The sequence below is a fragment of the Necator americanus genome, chromosome I (genome assembly GCF_031761385.1).
Source record: "Necator americanus strain Aroian chromosome I, whole genome shotgun sequence".
NCBI classification, from domain to species: domain Eukaryota; kingdom Metazoa; phylum Nematoda; class Chromadorea; order Rhabditida; family Ancylostomatidae; genus Necator; species Necator americanus.
The window spans coordinates 8,071,192-8,090,955 of record NC_087371.1 but is presented as its reverse complement, the minus strand read 5'-3'; the positions used below and the strand labels follow the sequence as shown (position 1 = coordinate 8,090,955).

Genomic DNA, 19,764 nt, shown 5'->3' with positions numbered 1-19,764 from the left:
GTCTGATCTTAGTGCATTATATAGGTATTAAAATATAACAGAATACAAACTCCTAATGTTAGTGAAATGTGATTTCCAAAATATAAAACTTGAGCAAACACAGTACCGCTTGATCGGCCAGGACTATTTGATAATGTTCCAAACAAAATGACGATATCACTGGTCCTAGAGATCAGAAGATCTTTCCGCAACGTTCATCGACTGCTTTGCGAGTTCTGGCACCAATGATTTCTTCGACCTCAAATTCTGCGCGAATTTGCCGAATCTAAATAAGGAGTTCCTCTTCGAAAAAAGAAGAGAGAAAGGCAGGAAATTCCAAAACTCACTGTGTTGCGTACTATCTTTGCTTCCAACGTCCCCTCAGGCACAGTCTTTCCCCGCCGTTCATTCTCTTCTAAACACTTAGTGATCAATGCAAAGCGTTCCTTCTGCAGTTCACTAAGCTGAATAGAGTTCCGTTAATAAGGGAATGATAGAAGCAAATATATTAAGAAAACAAACTCGTTCGCCGACACTTTTGCAGGTAGCATGGCTATTCACTGGATGAAATGACTGAGTAGGTAAGGCGTCATTTAGTTCTATTATTACAGAGTCATCAGCCTGCAATAATTAATATGTTGCCTCAGAAAAAGCTTACGGGCACCTGAAAATAATCTTAGTATCTTGTTTTATTCCTATCTACGATCTTTTAGTCCTGGAAGCTATTTTAAAAAATGAATGGCAAGAACAGCTACCAAGAAACAAACTAATTTTTTTGTGCTTTCTGTGGCTCTGTAGAGATCTAGGACCTTCTAGTGAAGTGAGATTTTGACAAAGCCCTCTTGTTGTATGTAGCACTACATTCATCTAGGACTTCTTCCACTGCTAATTCTACTTCGCTTTAATCTCAACTAACAAAACAATTGCATCGTGTAAGAATAACTTCCCATCTCGATCAACTCTCAAGAGATCTACTACACCCAAAACGAAACAAAACGCTCACCTTCCTCAGCGCATTTAACCTTGTCATAAAAGCAGCAAGGTCTGTGCAGTCAACGTCTATTGGTTGACTGGACATCAAACTCTGCCAAGAAAAACAACAACAAGAATCTGTAATCATTCAGAAGTTAACGAAAGAACACCCCGCAGAGAAGCAAACAAAATGCTAATATATATATATATATATACTGCTAATATGCTAATATATAAATAGTATCGTCAACCCTACTCTATCTCCGAAAATCTGAGAAGTTCAGAAGCTTCTGAGACTTCTGATTCCATTAGGTAAGATATCGCCTAAGCAATGAACGCGATGATATGCTTTGGAGGTTATTAAAACTTAGATCCCACTTTTTATAACTGTCTACTTAAAAGGTGATGATTTTTCACGATGAGATAGTTAGACAATGCTCCGCCGGAAGACAATTAAACCACTCATTCGTATGTCGATGAATTTGTATTGCCTGTGAGTGTAAAAGGAGCGATTTGATACATTCGTGCATCCGAGTGGTAAGAGTTGTTGCATCTGTTGCGACTGTACGGTCAATGGTTTGAAAACTTTTCAGGCCAACCATGTCTTTAACTCAATGGTTTGAGGAGTCATTTGGTCGAAATGTCCCCGGCCAACCCAGTCCTTTACTCTTCTTTTTCTTATGATTGGGCATGACTAGATATCATAATCTATTCAAATAACTTCCGGCTTTTCAAAAGGATTGTGCTAGAAACTTTCCTTTTCATGTATATGGAAGATAGACCGCACACGTCTCTATCACGTAAACCATTAAATATTCCTGTTGGTGCTATATTCACGAGGGTAAGCAAAAGCTAGATGGCCCAGTCACATACTTATTAAAGGCATCACCCCACGAATCTGAGGTGGTGCAGATTTCAGGTGAAGTATTCGTATACAGGATGGGAGACTACAGAGAGGGGATGATTCCGTCCATTTCTTCCTAATTGCCGTAAAAAATGGCCCGGAAGATACGGCTTCATTCGTTTTGGCGCACCATTTTGTACAAGAGGTTCGATTGGAGCGCGCCAATCTTGTGCGGCGCCGCATCTTCCCGGCCGTTTTTTACGGCAATTAGCAAGAAATGGACGGAATCACCTCCCTCTCTGTAGTCTCCCATCCCGTATACGAATACTCCACCTGAAATCTGCACCACCTCAGATTCGTGGGGTGATGCCTTTAATCACAAGCGCTGGACAGATGCAAAAAATGGCTTCGAGCGTAGGGAGCGTCCCCCAACTCTCTCTAGCGGTGTTTCCTATCAAAAAAGTAAAAATAAATAAGATAGAGGATAAAATTGAAATATGGGTCGTTAGAAGGATGTGAAGAATATACACAGTTCAGTTACTCATTCTCTACCCATGACAGCGCAAACTGAAAACTAAACGAAAACGCTACCTACTAAAATACGAATCGTAAACTCTGGAATCATTAACAGATGCAATTAGTTATGGTCGCAACCCGATGTTAGTGGGTATATTAGTAGAAGTTTAGACAAACCTTGACTTTCAATTCGCAAAGGTAACTGCGAACTGAATACTGCAGCGACGGCACTGAGAAATCGAGTTTCCTGAGTGTATAGTCGGGTCAATACGACATGAAACACGAGTGTAGTTTCGGTGCATTTGCGTACGCGCTCGAAATGGCGCGGTGAAGGCAGTAGCTGGAACCAAGTTGGGACCGTCGCAAACTGCAGCGATGGGTGGTGTCAGCAAGAATTTCACCACGCTCCACCGAAGCGCCTCGAAAGAAGCCGCGTACGCAACTGCGTACGTGTTTCATGTCGTTTTGACCCTACTATACCTTCTGAGATCGCACTTGTAAATACCATTCAATTCCTACAAGTTTTGTTGCTCAAGGTTGTCCCCGCGCTCGTGGTGCACCACCCTGCACACGTACTTTCCCTGCTTGAATGACATTTCCATGCCCAAGGTACCGCACTGTTGCAACGTGCACCATGGTCATCCGGGACATCATGATTACTAAGGGTTTCACTTTGCTGTTCGCACTTGGGTCAACTAACGTTTTAACTTGATTCAAGCAGTGGATGTAAATCCCAAAATAACTCATGAATCACTAACGAGATATAGCCGAGTCATAACGTGTCCACTCCAAGCGGTCCGGGTAACGGTTAGGATGGAGGGGGATGCTGCGCGTAGAACTGCAGTAGTGAGTGGTTCTAGCAAAAGTCCCCTCCGTCCTAACCGTTACGCTGCACTGCTTGGAGCACGCGCAGCTGCTTATACAACTGCACCGAGTCTCATTTTATTTTGATCGGACCATACCACAAAAGACAAGCACATCTCAACGTGACATGAAATTTTGTAAACCATATCCATCAATTCCCACCAGAGCACATTATGGAATACCACCATTAGACATCTATAGAACAAACGCGATCACATTTTATATCTCATATCGTTTCTACAAAAAGGCGGAGGCAGAACTGGAAGGTAGATAATAACCATAAAATGAAGACAGGGAATGTAGTATAAAAATTGAAAAATTAAGGAGATTTATATGGACAACATTAGTAGTTTTTTTTTACAGAAGAGATCAGCTTCAGACGACCAATGAAGATGATTGTATCTGGATGAAATCTTCAGCTCCTTACTGTCAAGTAACGAATCCGTTCTCCTGTTCTTACAATCACCTCCTTCTTGGCTAGCTCATTCAGAGCCTCATCGAAAATATCGCGATTCAATGTCTAAATCATATTTAATACTAGCAAATGAATATTTCCTAAAATGCAGTAATATTTACCTTATCAGCCTGTCTAAGAGCCATGAAGAGATTCTTCGCCGAAATGTTCACACCTTTAGTGCTGTCCAAATGCTCAGCAATAGCGTCAGCAACCTAAAGTTAATCATGCTCACTCAAAGATTAAGTAATATACAAAGACCGCTCATCAGTGATTGAAATATAAAAATGAAAGATGATCGACAATAAATCACCTGCTGAACAATCTTCCTACTTGTAGCGCTCATGCCAGCTGCCAAAATGTTAACATCCACTTTACCAGTAACTGGATCAACTGCCGACTGCTTCAGTGCTTCACGATATAGACTAAACACGAAGGGTTCGCTATTCACCTATTTACTCAATCTCTCACACAAATAATAACTTGTATGCCGCTTCAACATCATTGATCGTCACCGCATCTGCAAGGCGTATCTTTGCATGAGCTTCTGACAAGCGAATAAGCGATTCGAGCTGTCGTGGGTAGGCCGATATCTGGCCGTGCTGAGCTCCAGCCTAACAATAGAAACAGATATACTGTTGATTAACCGAACAGAGAGAAAGTAATGCAAACCTTTCTCATAAACAAGTATTTATCGATAATGAATTGCGACGACTCATCGGTCAATTTTGGGTAGATGTTAGCCTTGGCGTAAGCTTAAAAAGAAAGTTACAATGCCTGTTTAAAACTACTCTCACCTCGAAGGAAAATACGACACTCTACCAATGTAGTCTCTCAGCAGTGCCATATCCAGCTTTTCAGCTTGCGTTTCAGAGGTATCTTTGTAGTATAGCGATACCAAATGGTTTGCCAGACGTCTGTCGTAAGCGTCATCTTGAGGATCCACCATTAAGAAAATCAAGTCGAATCTAAAGTAACTCTAGCCGTTAAGAGGATTTCCTTCTGCATAAAAGCTCACCTGGATAAAAGTGTGTGGGGGAGCTGAATGTTGTCTACAATTGTCTTATCTTTGTTCCATTTAGAATCTACTGGGTTTGCCGCAGCAAGGATTGAAGCACGTGCATTCAGCTGGCAAATGATACCCGCCTTCGCGATCGACATAGTCTGCTGCTCCATTACCTACACTAAGGTGAATCAAACGCTAAATGTTATTACCAAGAGCCAAATAAATAAGATCAGGACAAACTTCATGCAGGACACTTCTTGCCGACTCGTTCATCTTATCAAATTCGTCAATACAGCAAACTCCATTATCAGCCAGCACAAGTGCACCAGTCTGCAGTACCAACTGCCGTGTGTCAGCATCACGTGAGACTGACGCCGTCAGTCCTACTGCAGAGGAGCCCTTAACATCAAATAATTAAGGAAACCTTCTCAAAACTTTCTCTTTATTCTACTTGACCTACTTTTCCACTGGTGTACTGACTTCTAGGAAGCAAGCGGTAAACATATTGCAGAAGTTGGGATTTTGAAGTTCCTGGATCACCGCAAAGAAGAATGTTAATCTAAAAGGTGAGGACTTCACAACACCTGATCGATTATTACAAAAGCTTAAATGATTTAATACACAATTAAGCGGTTTTGATACTTCCTCAAACTATTCCAACCTCACTCCTCAGTTTAGTTTTGTGAGTGGTTTCATCATCCTTAGTAGTCCCTCCAAACAACAAACAAAGAATGCCCTTCTTGACATCGTTGTGCTCATAAATAGATGGAGCTGTGAAAAATGATTGATTACAAACATTTTTTCAATCTTGTGAACAATATCTCACCAATAGCGTGGCTGAGAGCATCCATGATATCTGCACGTTTGGACAGATTGCGAATTTGTTGGATACGTTCATCTGTTAATGATTCGCTAAAATAAAATAATGTGACTACTCTCAATTGTTCCCTGCTCGAAGTTCAGCCACAATCTGCAGTGACTGCCCATTCTCAGCTGGATAACTCCACGTCGGCTAGCGATCGTAGCGATCCTCAACGTTAGTTTTTTTCAGGGATTGTAAGCATTACGGCATAAATTTCTACACTTCTAACTATCTATCTCACTCTTTTTTTACATGTATGTACTAATCCATTTACTAAAAGCTTAAAAGCCGATATTTACAAATTTATGATTCACGAGTTGTAGCGTAATTTCGTTCCCAATTTCCATAGATTTACTTTATTGACCTCATAGATCCTCACACAATGAGTAGAGAAGGTCTCACTACTTACTACCCAAACTTACTCTTGTTTTCACATTTACGACGAGCATTTTATAATTCGTTAAACTTTCGGACTTAGTAAAACACTGAATGTACCTCACCCGTTATCTTGATGAAGTCGTGAAGAGTCCGTTTTTCTGAAATGAAGTGCATCGATGTTGGTCCGGTAGACAGCCATCAAATTTCTATGACGAGGATTCACCTGAATTCAAACTTCTAACATAGTTACCACTTCTAATATAGTTTGCAATGACAAAAATAAACTATCAAACCACAACAGCGAATACCTTAGTCGCTTGTACACGGAATATTCCAGTAAGAGTGACACGATCTCCTGGTTGCACTGACTCTACCAAACTACCATGAACAAAGACAGTAACTGTGTGCGGAGTCTGCCCAGATGGCATGTCATCTGGAAGAATGATGTCAAAACCATCTTGCTTCTTACAGTTGAGAAGTACTATTTTAAGCCTACGTGATTTAACACGTGGTAACAGTGAAAAAAATCAACTTCTGATGCCGATTTAATCTCCAACTGAACAATTTCCTACATTGTAAAAGCTACTTGAATGGCTCGAATTCAATACTACCAACCAGGTGACTCCTGTAGTTTCATGATCTGCTTGTCAAGGAATATCGATCTATTGTGCAACAACTGGAAGCACATAGTATTTGAGCAGTTCGTACAAACAGTTGGTTCCTCAATCCTGAAAAATATTTCGTAAGAAGTGGTGACAAAACAGCCTTATCTTAAGTAAACAAGTCTTGAAAATTGGTTCGATAGTGTCAAGCTGGAAGTTAAAGAGAGAAGCTTCTTCTGAGAGTAGAAGTGAAAGTTGTTTAACACCAAAGCTATCTTCTTCGAGATATGTTGTCATCAAACTAACAGGATGAGAGTGAGTGATATATCCTGACGGTGGGAGACTCTAGTATCCATAAAAAAAAACAAAATAGAAACTTTTTAGACTTAAAAGAGTCGGGCAAAAAGCATTAAAAAAAACCCTCTAACAGAACTGAACTTCTGGAAATCCTCTGGAAAAGGGTAGGAGTGAAGTGACACAACACCAACATCACCGTTATATGCATTACGGAGATGTACAGTTCCAACTTCAGGTCTAACTTCAACTGAGATTTTTCAAAATTCAAAACAAAATTCAATTTAGCATCCTAACTGATGGATTGATCGAGACGTCTTGTTTATTCCTTCCAATTTTCGAACGCGCCGCATAATAAAAGTCATAGTTCGAACACTTCTTGTTCGAACTATAACTTTTATCATGCGGCGCGTTCGAATTCCATCAACATTAGCTCTAAAACTTCGGAAGGACTTATTGTTAGGGAAGGCAGTACCGGAGCAAACTGCTACTATGGAACTTTCGCCAAGCTTGCATCTCTCTTTACATTGAAAACCGTAACCAAGCCACGCTAAAATTATTAGTAGATGGCGCTCTTGCAGTGAAATCTGTGGTATCAACTCTGAAGCAGTCTAACCTTCCACGATCCACTTCGCTTTCAACGCAAAATTTGCAAACCGAACATTGAAAGAATCCCATACGCATTTCAGGGATCAAGGACGATGTACGTGTAACCATTCCAGTAATAGTAATCAGTTGATCAATATCTAGAATGGTACAAATTCAAAATAAATCGAAATACTCCTTCGTCTGCAGAGCTTCTCACCACATGGATTCAAGCTGCGCATGTTTCTCGTCTTATCGGCATTGAAAGGACGCAATTCAATGGGTGTAGCTAATGTACGATTGTACTTCTCCTGGTAGATTTCATTCACTGTCATGTCGAGATATGGGATTACATCCTAAAGCCAGAAATAAAGGATAAATCAACTATAGTGACAAAAGCCGTTGTCAAAAAAATACCTACCGCTGGATAAGCAACGATCTTCCTATAGAGAGGTTCAGAATAGCTTTTCACATGAGCAAGATTCAGATTCAGAAAAGAGGAATCCGTCTGGTCTATCTCGAAAAGGCGTTCCATGTAATAGGGAATAGTAGTGTCCACAGCTTGGCGCTAAACTAATCAATGCGGTGAAAAAATACACAAAAAATCAATTCTACTTACAAATTATATTTGTTTAGTCTCGCAAAAGCTCGTGCAGCTGGCCAGGTGATTCACTTTCAGATTTTAAGAAAAATCTCCAAAGGCAACCTTTTATCTAGTATTCTCGGGTCAAAACGACATGAAGCATGGTGCAGTTACGTAAGCGGCTGGAATCGGGGTGAAAACATCGCGAACTGCAGCGAAGAGTCCTCCCCCCACCAAACCGCTACGCCTCATTGAACCGCTTTGGGAGCACCCGCTTACGCAACTGCACAATGTTTTATGTCATTTTGACCACTTGTTATTTCGTTTACCATACTTGCTTTAAAAAACCCTTTATTTTAAAGTGATTCTCAGTTATCGTACCGTTGAAGGAAGCATTAACATATTCTCGTCTTCATCTAGTGCTGACACCTTGAACTCGGTTATGAAACCACGGAAAGCTCTGAAATTTCAGAATTCTAAAGAGAAACAATGAAATAAGGAGACTCGAAGAAGATATCACCTTTGCACATCTACAACGCAAATTCTTGTTCCCCAGATGTACATACGAGGTTGGTTGTTGTCATCAGCCAGATCATCCTCAAATCCTTCGATACGGACTGTTCTAAGCAAAAAAGATGTAAATATTTAGCGCTGAAAAAGTTGAAAAATGGAATCCGTTTGAAAAAGGTTGTATAACAACTTAAAGGCATCACCCCAGGAGTCTGAGGTGGTGCAGATTTCAGGTGGAGTATTCGTATACGGGATGGGAGACTACGGAAAGGGGGGTGATTCCGTCCATTTTTTTCTAATTGCCGTAAAAAACGGCCCGGAAGATACGGCTTCAGGCGTTTTGGCGCACTATTTTCTACAGGGAGTTCGACTGGAGCGCGCCAGCCTTGTGAGGCGCCACATCTTCCGGGCCGTTTTTTACGGCAATTAGGAAGAAATGGACGGAATCACTCCCCTCTCCGTAGTCTCCCATCCCGTATACGAATCCTGAAATCTGCACCACCTCAGATTTGTGGGGTGATGCCTTTAAATTACAAGCAGATAATACCTATGGTGACTTGGGGCTGTTCCAAGTTCAGCACGAGCATGCCCACGACGTGACGACAGTGCCGTCGACCCCTGGGACGACATGCCCAACTCAGAGCCATAACGAAGCGAAGAGACACCTTAATTACTGTCAGATAATGATTCAAAAATATGAGTTCAAGTTTCAGCAGCAAACTGGGAAATTCGGAACGACCAAGAAAAGCAGAATCTCTCTCGATGACAAAAATACATCCTATGAAACATGCCGGTTCCTCGTTTGATAACTTTAGAAGGTAAAGAAGAAGCCTTATAGTTAGCCTCGCTGCCTGACTTCCTAGCTGTAAAATTACCACTAATATCGCCCAGTTGAAAAAGCAAAGTGTCCTAATTCTTCCACATGAGGATCCATGAAATATTGCAACCACGAACCCTGCTATATTCCAATCACCAACCAGGCCACTCTCAGAGCAAATGGACATATAGCCAGGTCAAAGCGACATGAAGCACTGTCCATTTGCGCAAAAGTGGCGCAGTGGACCGTAACGGTTACAGTGGAGGTTGGACCATCGCAAACTGCAACGACGAGCAGTGTTAGTATGGGTCCATCCTCAATTCTAACCGCTACGCTCCACTTCGAGCGCAGCCGCTTACGCAAATGCACCGTGGTTCACATTGTTTTGACCCACTATACTTACATGTACTCATGTAACCAACAGGAGCTCCGAACAAGAATTTTGAGATTGAATACACTTTGTAGACGAACAACTCCAAATCTCTCGAATGTTGTTCTTCGGGAAGTGATCCAAAAATGAGATAGGATCCCGCAAAACCAACCACTTCGAACGGAGGCAACCGGTGAAGTAGATTCACTGGGCATTGGCGCTTCACTTGGTGGAAGTGAGCGAAGATCGGGCGATCTGTTGCGCGAACTTGATGTTTCCGCTGGAAAGAAATGAAAAAGAAATCGTTAGGAAAAAAAGAAATGTGTATATAAACACTCACATCTTATCGACGGAGCATCGCCTTGTCTGGAGGCCAAACGTCTTGACGGAGTTCGACGGCCGGTGCTCGACATTTCGGCAGAGACTTTCTACAAACTTACAACATGGGTTAAGATCAGATACCTGAGATAAACATCCAAAGGAGGCAAAGTGGATAGCCTGCAGAATTAGACTTTCGGGAATTTGTTCCTAAAGAACATCCGGATCCACAACGTTTTTAAAAGAAGAAAGTTGTCCAGAAAAAAAGACGAGAAAACCCAATAGAAACGAATCGAGCTTGCGCTCCACCCAAATTCGTTTACGCACGTTTCCCGCAAATTTTTAAACTTCGCGCTCCGTACGCATCCTTCAAGATACAGTACTTTCAACGTTTTTGGACACGTGCATGAGGGGATTCTTCGTTGTGGGTGTCAACTGGTAATGGAGGGCAGTTGGTTAACTTCTCAGATTTTTCCCTTAGGTTCTTTTCTGTTTTTGGAAGAAGTTTCAAGAGGAGTAATATCTCACCTCTTGTCATTTTCCCATTCGACGCCTAAGTCAATAGAGTAGCAGGGACGTGGAACAGAAGGCAAAGACGGTCGTAAGCCACGTAGAAAAAGAAGGGCGCACCGGAAACTACGCAAGCATGTGGTGCAGAAACCGCCTGTCGAAGATCCTGTTGTGTACCAAGTAGGACCGATCTTTGACCTAGGTAGAAGTGCAGAGTCAAAACAGCATAGTTAGTCCGGGGAAAATGTGTGGGGAGGAGGTACTCGGTGGCGCTTTTATTCCTTGAAGTCCCTACTTACTTTTTTCTCTTACTAACTTTAGTTTACATGTCATAGAACCTCCAAGACTAATGTTTAGGCCTTAGGGCCCCAATTGATTTCAGTTATATACTTCGAGAAATAAAGGCGGCATTGAGTGCCCCCTCCCCCTCATTTTACCCGTTGGTCCACCTTAAGTTGAAAATTAGCTACAGAATGAACACCCCTCGGTTCAGTTGAACTCAACAAACCCAGGGTTCACCAGGCCCGCCGAGGCATTCGCAGAGATTTCGCGCTCCAATCTCTCTCCTTTGCATCATCGCTCTATCCTTTAACATTTAATGAAGGAGTCCCCATGTAATAAGTCCTACAAACTGAAATAGTCTTGATTTAGCACTCGATTTAGCATCTCTACAGCTTTTTTTCTTGTGGAAATTTGTAGTGTATTGTGAGAAATAGTGACCAAGATCCATTGTTTTTACTGTTCCGATGTAGAGTATGTTATGGATTTTATTTTCAGGCAATTTTATTGTTGAATTAATCGCCACACTTGGACCCCTTCATTACATTACAACAATGGTAGAGGGTGCGTATAATGTGAACTACTTCTAATTATTTGATCTATTTTGCAATTTCTTCAGAAACCGAGCAGGATCAAACGCAAAGTTGGTTAGCCAAACAAGACCTTGATAAGATAGGCGCTGAGAATCTCACTCCTTTAACTGAAGAGGTTTTTTGTTTTCTTTTCACTAACAGCTTTGCATTTCTTCAGCACTTTATCCTGATTTTGAAAATTCAGGTAATTTCACGACAAGCTACAATCAATATCGGTACAATCGGTCATGTAGCACATGGAAAATCAACTCTTGTGAAAGCAATTTCCGGTGTCCACACTGTAAAGTTCAAAAACGAGTTAGAGAGGAATATCACGATCAAGCTAGGATATGCTAATGCTAAGATTTACCGTTGTTCAAATATAGACTGCCAACGCCCTGGCTGTTATAGGTGAGCCATGCTTTACGTTTGCCATGTATTAGTCTTTGTTCTTTTCGAAGGTTAGGAAGTGCTATTGAATTTGCTTATTGTTTTTTTGTTATGGAGTTTTTTTTTTAATGGAAGCTAACATAATACCATCGTGAAAAACCAATGCATTTTCCCAAAATCAAATTACAAAGCGAATCCACATAATAGTTTTAAGAAAGCTTCGAGAAGTCCCAGTAGCGCTCTGACATAAGTCTCCATTATATGCTATATGAATGTACTTGCTACAGGATGCATGGGCCCTAGATTAGCCCTTCCGCAACTGTGTGCCTGCGTTGGAAAATCGTCAAGTTGTCTTTGGAAAAGCATTACTCACAGCTATTTCTCTAGTTTCCCAATTTAGTGTTTCACAAAAGGCATTGCCACGCCGACCTGCGGTTTAATTGTTTAACGTATTGCGATACTCTGAACATATGCGAGTCTAAATCTTGTCCACTAGGTCGAATTCGACGTTCTATCTCTATTTTGGTGGCGAGACGGATACAGAAAGACAAGCAAATCCCTCAATTATGTAATAACTTTACATCTTATATGTATATACATCTTACATGTATATGCGCATACATATATATGATGTAATGCGTATATTTGATATAAAGCGCGTTGTAGAAGGTTGATGCCACCTGTCCTTTCTTTGTGGTTTTTATAGTCTCAATTTTTTGCGTATATCAGTGCATGAATAGAATTGCCTATTTCTACAAAGTCTATTTCTACAAATTCTACAAAGTCCTTTTCCACTTGTTTTATCCTTAGGACTTTAGAGGCACCGTCGAAGCAGTATAAACGGCAAAACTAATTGAAAGCGATAGATCTCACTATCGCTGTTATTATTCAATTTTTGGAATATTGACATGCACACGCGTCCATTTAATCTCAACTTTTCCCAATTGTAGCCGAAAGCGCTGATGAATCCCAAAAAGATCGATCAAAGCCAAATACTTTATAATTCGTATTATATACATTAACATATCTTATTCTTCAAAGATGTAGTAGTAAATTTATTTCTATTGCATCACCTGTATCACTTGCATAGATCCGCTGGTTCGTCGACTCCGGATCGTTTTCCATGTGAACGACCAGGATGCGGAGGACAATTCACCTGTGTTCGACATGTTTCTTTCGTTGACTGCCCTGGTCACGATATTCTTATGGCTACCATGCTTAACGGCGCGGCAGTTATGGACGCAGCGTTTCTTTTAGTTGCAGGCAAGTTCTTGTTGTTTTTTTTTATGTGTTCTTACATGAAAATGGTTAACCTAATTCAGGTAATGAACCTTGTCCGCAACCACAAACGTCTGAGCATTTAGCTGCTGTGGAAATTATGCAACTTCAGCATCTATTAATCCTTCAAAACAAGGTGCTTTCCATTTTTGTAGTTCGATTATTTTGTTGTTCCACAGTTTTCACCGAGGTTCTCTGTTCAGGTGGATATTATAAAGGAGTCTCAAGCACGAGAGCAGTACGATCAAATTAAATCTTTTGTGCAAGGAACAGTTGCTGATAAGGCTCCAGTTATCCCTATTTCTGCCCAGCTCAAGTACAATGTTGATGTGAGTTTCCAAAAGGGCCCCAGAAATTTTATGTGTAGCTCACTGTGTATTTTGTCAGTGTCATTAATCAGCCTTAGATTTTGATTCCTGATTTCTGCTTAATTTTTATGTAATAAGTTCATGACTTTTCCAGCTAGTCTGCGAATACCTATGCAAGAAAGTGCCAGTTCCCTCACGCGATTTTACGTCGCCAGCTCGCCTTATCGTTATTCGATCATTCGATGTTAACAAGCCAGGTTCAGAAGTTGAAAATTTGAAGGGCGGTGTGGCTGGTGGTTCTATACTCAGAGGTATGTGGTTCTTTTTTGAGGCCTAGTTATTGCATTTTTCGAGGAGAACTTCTGGAGATGATTTGCGAAAAACCAGAATTTTTGAGGAATACTAGTCACTGTTACAGTTTTTGAAATGATTCTGACTATTATTTTGTTGTTTAGGTATTCTGCGAGTAGGGCAGGAAATCGAAGTTCGTCCTGGAATTGTGTCGAAGTCAGGTGATGGGAAAGTCCAGTGCCGCCCAATTTTTTCGAAAATAGTTTCCCTATTTGCGGAGCAAAATCAACTGGAGTATGCTGTACCAGGAGGTATTTTGTGGTCTATAGCCATCACAGCTTGTCATAGCACTGTAATCGGGATTTTTTTTTTGTTTAGGATTGATTGGAGTAGGTACGAAAATCGACCCCACGTTGTGCCGTGGTGACCGATTGGTAGGTCACATCTTAGGAGCCGTTGGAACTCTGCCAGATATTTTCACTGAGATTGAGATCAACTTTTTCTTGCTGCGGCGACTTCTAGGAGTCCGCACTGAGGCAAACAAGAAGGCCGCCAAAGTATGAATTCATATGATAGACGGACTGTTTTTGAGACATGTGGCACTTTTAGGGACTTCCTAAATTATTTCACTATTCAAGGTTCAAAAATTAGCAAAAGGAGAAGTGCTCATGGTCAACATTGGATCTCTTTCTACTGGTTGTAGGGTTGTCGCTGTCAAGGGCGAGGCAGCAAAGATAGCGCTCACTGACCCTATCTGTACTGAGGTAGTTTTTCATTACTTACTAATAATTACTAGTTTCTAAGCAGTAAATACTGGCTCGTTGGTATTCATAACATTGTTGTTCGAAATTAATTTCCACTAGCTAAATCGACTCATTTCAACTTGAGGCTTTCCCATCGTTTTAGAACATAAAGCGGTTTTGTTTCTTGTAAGAATTATGTAGCATACTGTGGGCATTTTTGCTCGTAAAATTGAGAAAAAAAGAAGAAAAAATGGAGCTTCTCCAATCTCGCTTCTATAACCTCACTGTTGAAAATGCCAGTCAATACGTCGCAGCACTCTTCCCCCTTTCCAGTTATTTCTACACATTATAATCATTACCTTGGGTAACCCATTTGGCAGTCGATATGATTCATTCTCTTCAAATGCGAACAACAACACCCGTTGAAAATTTAGTTTTTTTTTCCCTGCTAAGGTGTTACGTCGCCTTTACAGTCTCTTTGTGTAGAAACTAATAAGAAGAGACGAGACGAGTTCAAGTGCAGCCTTTAGACACACTGCAATGGGAATTTTGTGGCATTTGTTTTTCATTAACGACATTGAGCAAGGCAACAGCTAATACAACAGCTGCTCAAAGCGACCTACATTGATTGTAACGTCGAAGAGGCTCAAAAACGCAAACTCAGAAGTCGATGCATGTCGCTATAGTCCCAATATTGATTAGGTCATACTCGACGGGGAGTGAAAATTCGGTCGAGCATTAGGATATCTCTCCGAAACATTCCAGATCGAAAGAGTACAAATACAAGAGAGTGTGTGGGTACAAATCGCCTGAGTTTGTGTTCGTCATCTTCTTGCTTAGGTGATCGGGGGTTCCACAACCTCCATAGCACAGCTTCTCAGTTTGTCGCCTTGATGTCCTCGTCTTTGGTCTTGGACGGGATATTCCCTGTTGAAATCGTCCTGAAAGTGTCTGCATTCGTCTATCCCTAAAGCTATTTGCGGGAACTAAGTTTGGGCTCATTCCTTACGATGGCCTGGAAGATTTCTCATGCTGGAAATCTGATCTTGAATGCGCTGCGAAAGAAGTTCTTAACGAAATAGGCGGGCGGTAGAGGCGTAATGAAAAAGAGCTCTCGTAGCATGACAAGAAGAAAAAAGGAAGAAAAGAAGCTGTTCATATGAAACTACTTTCTTGGGATCCTCTGATTTAACCATGTTCCCCTGTGGGGACTAGGGGAATAGTGAGGAAATCGTCTCAATTCTTATGTTCTTATGACCCACCCTTTCTATGACAACGATCTTTATTTCAAATCTAATTGTTACCACTAACTTAAATGCTACTATATATTTATCCACTTACCTGCTAATCCACTGACATTGTTACTAGTTATCAACGCTTTTAGCGATCACGGTTGTTCCATTCCTCTCTACGATTCTAGTAGTTTCTTTTTCCAGATTGGTGAGAAGATTGCGTTATCTCGGCGGATAGAAAAGCATTGGCGACTGATTGGATGGGGAACGATCCGAAGAGGAGTTACTATTGAGCCGTATAAGACTGAGCACTGAAAAAAATATGCGGTTCAGCTATGTGGTAAGATGTGAACCGGGGTAATTGAAATTCTGCTTATTGGTTGATGTAGAAAGGGTGCTCTCCGATGAAAGACTGTTATGATGGATATTTCCACGTCATTTGATGAGAATTGGGGGTTTGTGAATATGAATAACACTCCAAATGTTCAATCTACCCTATCTTTTCTGTTAAAGTTTGAGGCTCTGTTGTAGTGCAGTGGGCACGAACTAGCTGTTCGTTATTCCTTGTTTGTTTCCTCGAAGAAGTCTAAGATATATATACAAGTATGCCTGTTTTTTTTGTTAATTACGACTTTTTTCCCGTTTAATTTGGCAGTTTTGCTGATGTTTTTCTTGTTTTCTTTTGTGTTTCAATTTATTGTTCAGTCTGTCCTTTTCCACAATCCCAAGTTGGAACGTATAGGTTTTTGCTTTTCGGTGAAGATTCCATCGATTAATTTAATTATATGTCGGTAAGGGAGATATCTTTTCTGATAAAATATAGTAGTGATTTTCATCGTATTATCCTTCTACTTTCAAGGTATTTCTATTTCATCACTTCTTTCTGGGAGTTCAGTGGGAAGCCGTTGCTTGCAAAAAAGAGATGTCGTGTCGTTGGAGCTCTATGCTCTTTTTTTTTAAACAATAAAAGTTATATTCTTCAGGAAGTTCCAGCTGTGTGCTGCGCCAGAACCATGTTTTCATGGATAGTTACTGCAGAAAGTATTGAGAAATGGCGAAAAGTTTGCGCAGCAGCAGACTACCGAATGCTGGCATGGTTAGCTTTGACACATGTACCCTAACCTTCACTCATTCTAACGCAACATTTGCTGGCCATGGTCACTGTGACGACACGATAGATTTCGTTTTTTTTTCTTTGCCCTCCCTCCGACGTAAATGAAATTTCACAGAAATTGATCAATGCAAGTACTTTGGCAAAGTTAGGATCAGCGAACACTAAACAGCAAGTCCAGATGCAGAAGGTGGCAACGCAGCGGTTCTTCGAACAAAACACGGGTATAGTCAGGCTAACGGCGAGCGCAGCCATTTACGAAACTGCACTGAGGTACAGATCGTTTCGACCCGACCCCATAGTCGACCCATAGTTAAAATGACCCGGAAACAGTTGCTGCAATCGGACTGCAGAGTTGAGTAGGGGTCCCACGTCCAGTGCAGTCACCTATCTATGCAACTTCAATTCGTTATTACCCGGCTATACAGGCTTTATATCTTCTGATGAGAGCAGTACGGTTTCTCTGTATCCGACCTCATGTGAAACAGCAGTCAGTGAAAAAACGTAATTGCGTTCGAAATGCTTTTGACACCAGTGTACTCTAGTGTTGTGTTCTGCAATGCTTTCAAAAAAAAGGAGATTTTTTTTTAGATGAATCCGGTAGCTGGTACTTAGTCAGCTATTAAGTCTATTATTGTCAGAATTGTGTATGCTTGCGAATCGTAGTTAAAGTTCTAACCAATCACACACTTTCACCGTTCGTTCATCTCAAAAACACGAATTTCTCACCTAATAGCAACTGCGTAAGAATCAACGCATACGACCTTCTACAAAACAAATGAAAACTTCTTTGGAAATTTGATAAACGTTCAAACAATCGAAGAGAAGGGCAGTAGCAAGGGCAAGAGCGTTCCCATGCATTTCTTATTGCGTTCTCGCAGCTTTTTCATCTTTTAGCTTCAAAAATAGTGGAAACGCACAAAAGGGATTGCAACAAAGAAACCGCATTATTCAAGCTGGAAAAGAGGTTCCTTGAAATAGCCACATTGGGGATTCTTTAAAGCCTAAACAGCGCTTAGGATGAAGCAGTAGTTTCAGCAGAGGTGTTCAGTATTTATCCGAAGTTATTCTCATGTGTCAAAAAATGATGATTTGCTTATGTATAACAACAAGAAACGGCGGCAAACGTTCCTGGACAAGCTCAATTAACACTACAGTATAGAATATTTATTTATTTTTTGTCTTATTTCACTATGGTTGCTGCCAGAATGTTTGATGAAGCGATTTATCGTTTAGAAAAACTTGAGATCGAGAAATACACAGGGTATTATAAGCGAAAAGTTCACAAGAACAACACAGAAAGTCGAAGGCAATCAATAGAAAAAATAGTTTAAAAAAAGCTTATTGCAATGGTGTTTTACGCAATAGTGACAGCGGAACCGGCTTCGATCTGTGCTCTAGCATCATTAAGCTCCTGACATTCCTCCAGAGCACATTCGTCGACAAGTTTTCTAAGAGCTGCCGTAGCCGTCACACAACGTCTAGCACTGTCTCCAATCATGCTGCGAGTTTCCTAATAACAAAAAAGGCCGAATGTCTCCTTTGATGAAACATATAAGGAATAAAAAACAAATAGGATGAAACACATTATTTCCCTGATGCTTACCTTAAGCACTTCATCCGCTTTTTTTATTGCATAATGGTCATCTTCATTCTGCGCTTCAGCCTTCATCTTCTCAATTTTCTGCGTCTCCTTCTCGACTTCTTTGATATAAGAAGCGTGTTCCTAGAAAACAGTTGAGTGACCTCCAGTTCAAAAGCAAAATACACAAAAATTCCTACATACCTTCACTAGTCGCTTAACCACACCGGTTTGAACCTTGATTTGTTTGAGAACCGCCGGATCTGCCATGTCTAAAAAAAAACCTGTGATGTCTATCCGGAAAACAATCCCTAAATGACGAATTCTTTTCAACGAGTTTTGAAGTAACAGTAAAATATATTTGTATGATAGCGCATGATTACTACGAAACGTATGTTTTGAAGTCAGCTTCGTAAACACCTAAGTTTCATTATAAAATGACTTTGCAAATGTTGTAGAGGAAATAAACTAGAGAACAAAAGGAAGGATGAAAGAATATAGCCGTGGTCATTTGTTCCGCAATGTAAGAAGAATTTGTACAAGTAAAGAAAAAGCACATGAAATGTTCAACTCCATTCGGCTCCATTAAAAATGAGTTCCTGAAAGAAATGTAGGATGAGCCCGAAGGAATTCGTTCCGTGGATCAACTCGGAGATACACTTCTAAAGTGGGCTCATTCTATGAGATTGAAAAGAAAAATCTTATTTACTTCTCGAGAAAAGAAGTGAATCAGTTGCAAGAAAACGTAGAAAGAATTATATGCGTTCTTAGCTGTTCATTTAGGGGTTTTTAGAAAACTGAAATGTAGACGATCGATACTATGTAACCGGTATTTCTTCGTTGGTTCTGCTCAGAAAAGTAGTACGCAACCCAACTTTACAATCCCAAAATTCAAAGAAGGTCGGATTTGGGAGTTACTCAATGATTCATTCTATTTCATCGATTGGGTACCGAAAGTTTTGTCGAGTGAGACCGAAAAATGTGTAAAATGCCGTGAAGAGCTGTAGAAATGCTGTGAATGAGAAGAGTGTAGGTCATTGAAGATTTCCTCTCCAAAAATGTCTCAAAAAATGCAAGCAAAAATAAAATTGATTGTATCGGAACGGATGTGAGTGTTTTAGAACGAGGTATGATGAAATAGTGCATCGCCAACCAACGTCGTTCCTCCGGGACGCAATCGCCTTGGATTTGAAATGCATGACGATGCAGCGCCGGCACGGCGCAGACGACCTTTTCTGCAGTTTTCAGGACGTCGAAGGGTTTCGTGGACCAATCCCTTCTCCACCGCTCCCATGTTTGGATCCAAAAACCAACGAAACCGTCGAGAAACGGCAAAAAAGCAGCGACGGCACTACGAACTCGTTTTTCTCGGTTTCTCTGCCACTGTTCCATGAGTATCCGTAGAGCGCGTAGTGCATTTGCAGAAGAGGAACATTTTCTGCTGTATATTTCCGTTTTTCCTTTTTCCTATTAGGATTGAAGTTTGTAGAACTAATAATAAATGTTTAGAAGTG

The 19,764-nt window shown here is 40.8% G+C and overlaps 3 protein-coding genes across 7 annotated transcripts; 1 reads left to right on the top strand and 2 right to left on the bottom strand.

Moving 5' to 3' along the window:
* Positions 1 to 172: 172 nt before the first annotated feature.
* Positions 173 to 10,049, bottom strand: RB195_004852 (uncharacterized protein; the record flags this gene model as incomplete). Of its 3 annotated transcripts, XM_064182895.1 has the most annotated exons (27): positions 173 to 265; positions 327 to 443; positions 502 to 600; positions 983 to 1,089; positions 2,489 to 2,558; positions 3,603 to 3,695; positions 3,752 to 3,844; positions 3,943 to 4,054; positions 4,113 to 4,243; positions 4,302 to 4,384; positions 4,452 to 4,597; positions 4,648 to 4,808; positions 4,876 to 5,034; positions 5,096 to 5,194; positions 5,297 to 5,406; positions 5,462 to 5,547; positions 5,998 to 6,098; positions 6,184 to 6,308; positions 6,491 to 6,603; positions 7,388 to 7,517; positions 7,577 to 7,712; positions 7,778 to 7,924; positions 8,321 to 8,399; positions 8,460 to 8,561; positions 8,997 to 9,114; positions 9,809 to 9,916; positions 9,977 to 10,049. In XM_064182895.1, the coding sequence occupies 27 exons, from the start codon at positions 10,047 to 10,049 to the stop codon at positions 173 to 175; spliced, it is 2,991 nt and encodes a 996-aa protein (XP_064034160.1). The 3 variants fall into 3 exon arrangements, with proteins under 3 accessions (XP_064034160.1, XP_064034162.1, XP_064034161.1); XM_064182893.1 differs by lacking the exons at positions 173 to 265; positions 327 to 443; positions 502 to 600; positions 983 to 1,089; positions 2,489 to 2,558 and having other exon boundaries at positions 3,591 to 3,695; XM_064182894.1 differs by lacking the exons at positions 2,489 to 2,558; positions 3,603 to 3,695; positions 3,752 to 3,844; ... (18 more) ...; positions 9,809 to 9,916; positions 9,977 to 10,049 and having other exon boundaries at positions 983 to 1,057.
* Positions 10,050 to 11,297: 1,248 nt separating this feature from the next.
* Positions 11,298 to 16,678, top strand: RB195_004851 (uncharacterized protein; the record flags this gene model as incomplete). 2 transcript variants are annotated; one of them, XM_064182892.1, is made up of 15 exons in its annotated part: positions 11,298 to 11,307; positions 11,363 to 11,451; positions 11,521 to 11,726; positions 12,796 to 12,968; positions 13,028 to 13,119; positions 13,187 to 13,312; positions 13,446 to 13,602; positions 13,747 to 13,893; positions 13,961 to 14,139; positions 14,221 to 14,346; positions 15,762 to 15,853; positions 15,891 to 15,897; positions 16,263 to 16,348; positions 16,417 to 16,489; positions 16,541 to 16,678. In XM_064182892.1, the coding sequence occupies 15 exons, from the start codon at positions 11,298 to 11,300 to the stop codon at positions 16,676 to 16,678; spliced, it is 1,701 nt and encodes a 566-aa protein (XP_064034158.1). The 2 variants fall into 2 exon arrangements, with proteins under 2 accessions (XP_064034158.1, XP_064034159.1); XM_064182891.1 differs by lacking the exons at positions 15,891 to 15,897; positions 16,263 to 16,348; positions 16,417 to 16,489; positions 16,541 to 16,678 and having other exon boundaries at positions 15,762 to 15,872.
* A 1,347-nt stretch (positions 16,679 to 18,025) lies between these two features.
* Positions 18,026 to 19,642, bottom strand: RB195_004850 (uncharacterized protein; the record flags this gene model as incomplete). 2 transcript variants are annotated; one of them, XM_064182890.1, is made up of 4 exons in its annotated part: positions 18,026 to 18,181; positions 18,275 to 18,394; positions 18,455 to 18,522; positions 19,408 to 19,642. In XM_064182890.1, the coding sequence occupies 4 exons, from the start codon at positions 19,640 to 19,642 to the stop codon at positions 18,026 to 18,028; spliced, it is 579 nt and encodes a 192-aa protein (XP_064034157.1). The 2 variants fall into 2 exon arrangements, with proteins under 2 accessions (XP_064034157.1, XP_013306012.1); XM_013450558.2 differs by having other exon boundaries at positions 19,404 to 19,449.
* Positions 19,643 to 19,764: the final 122 nt, after the last annotated feature.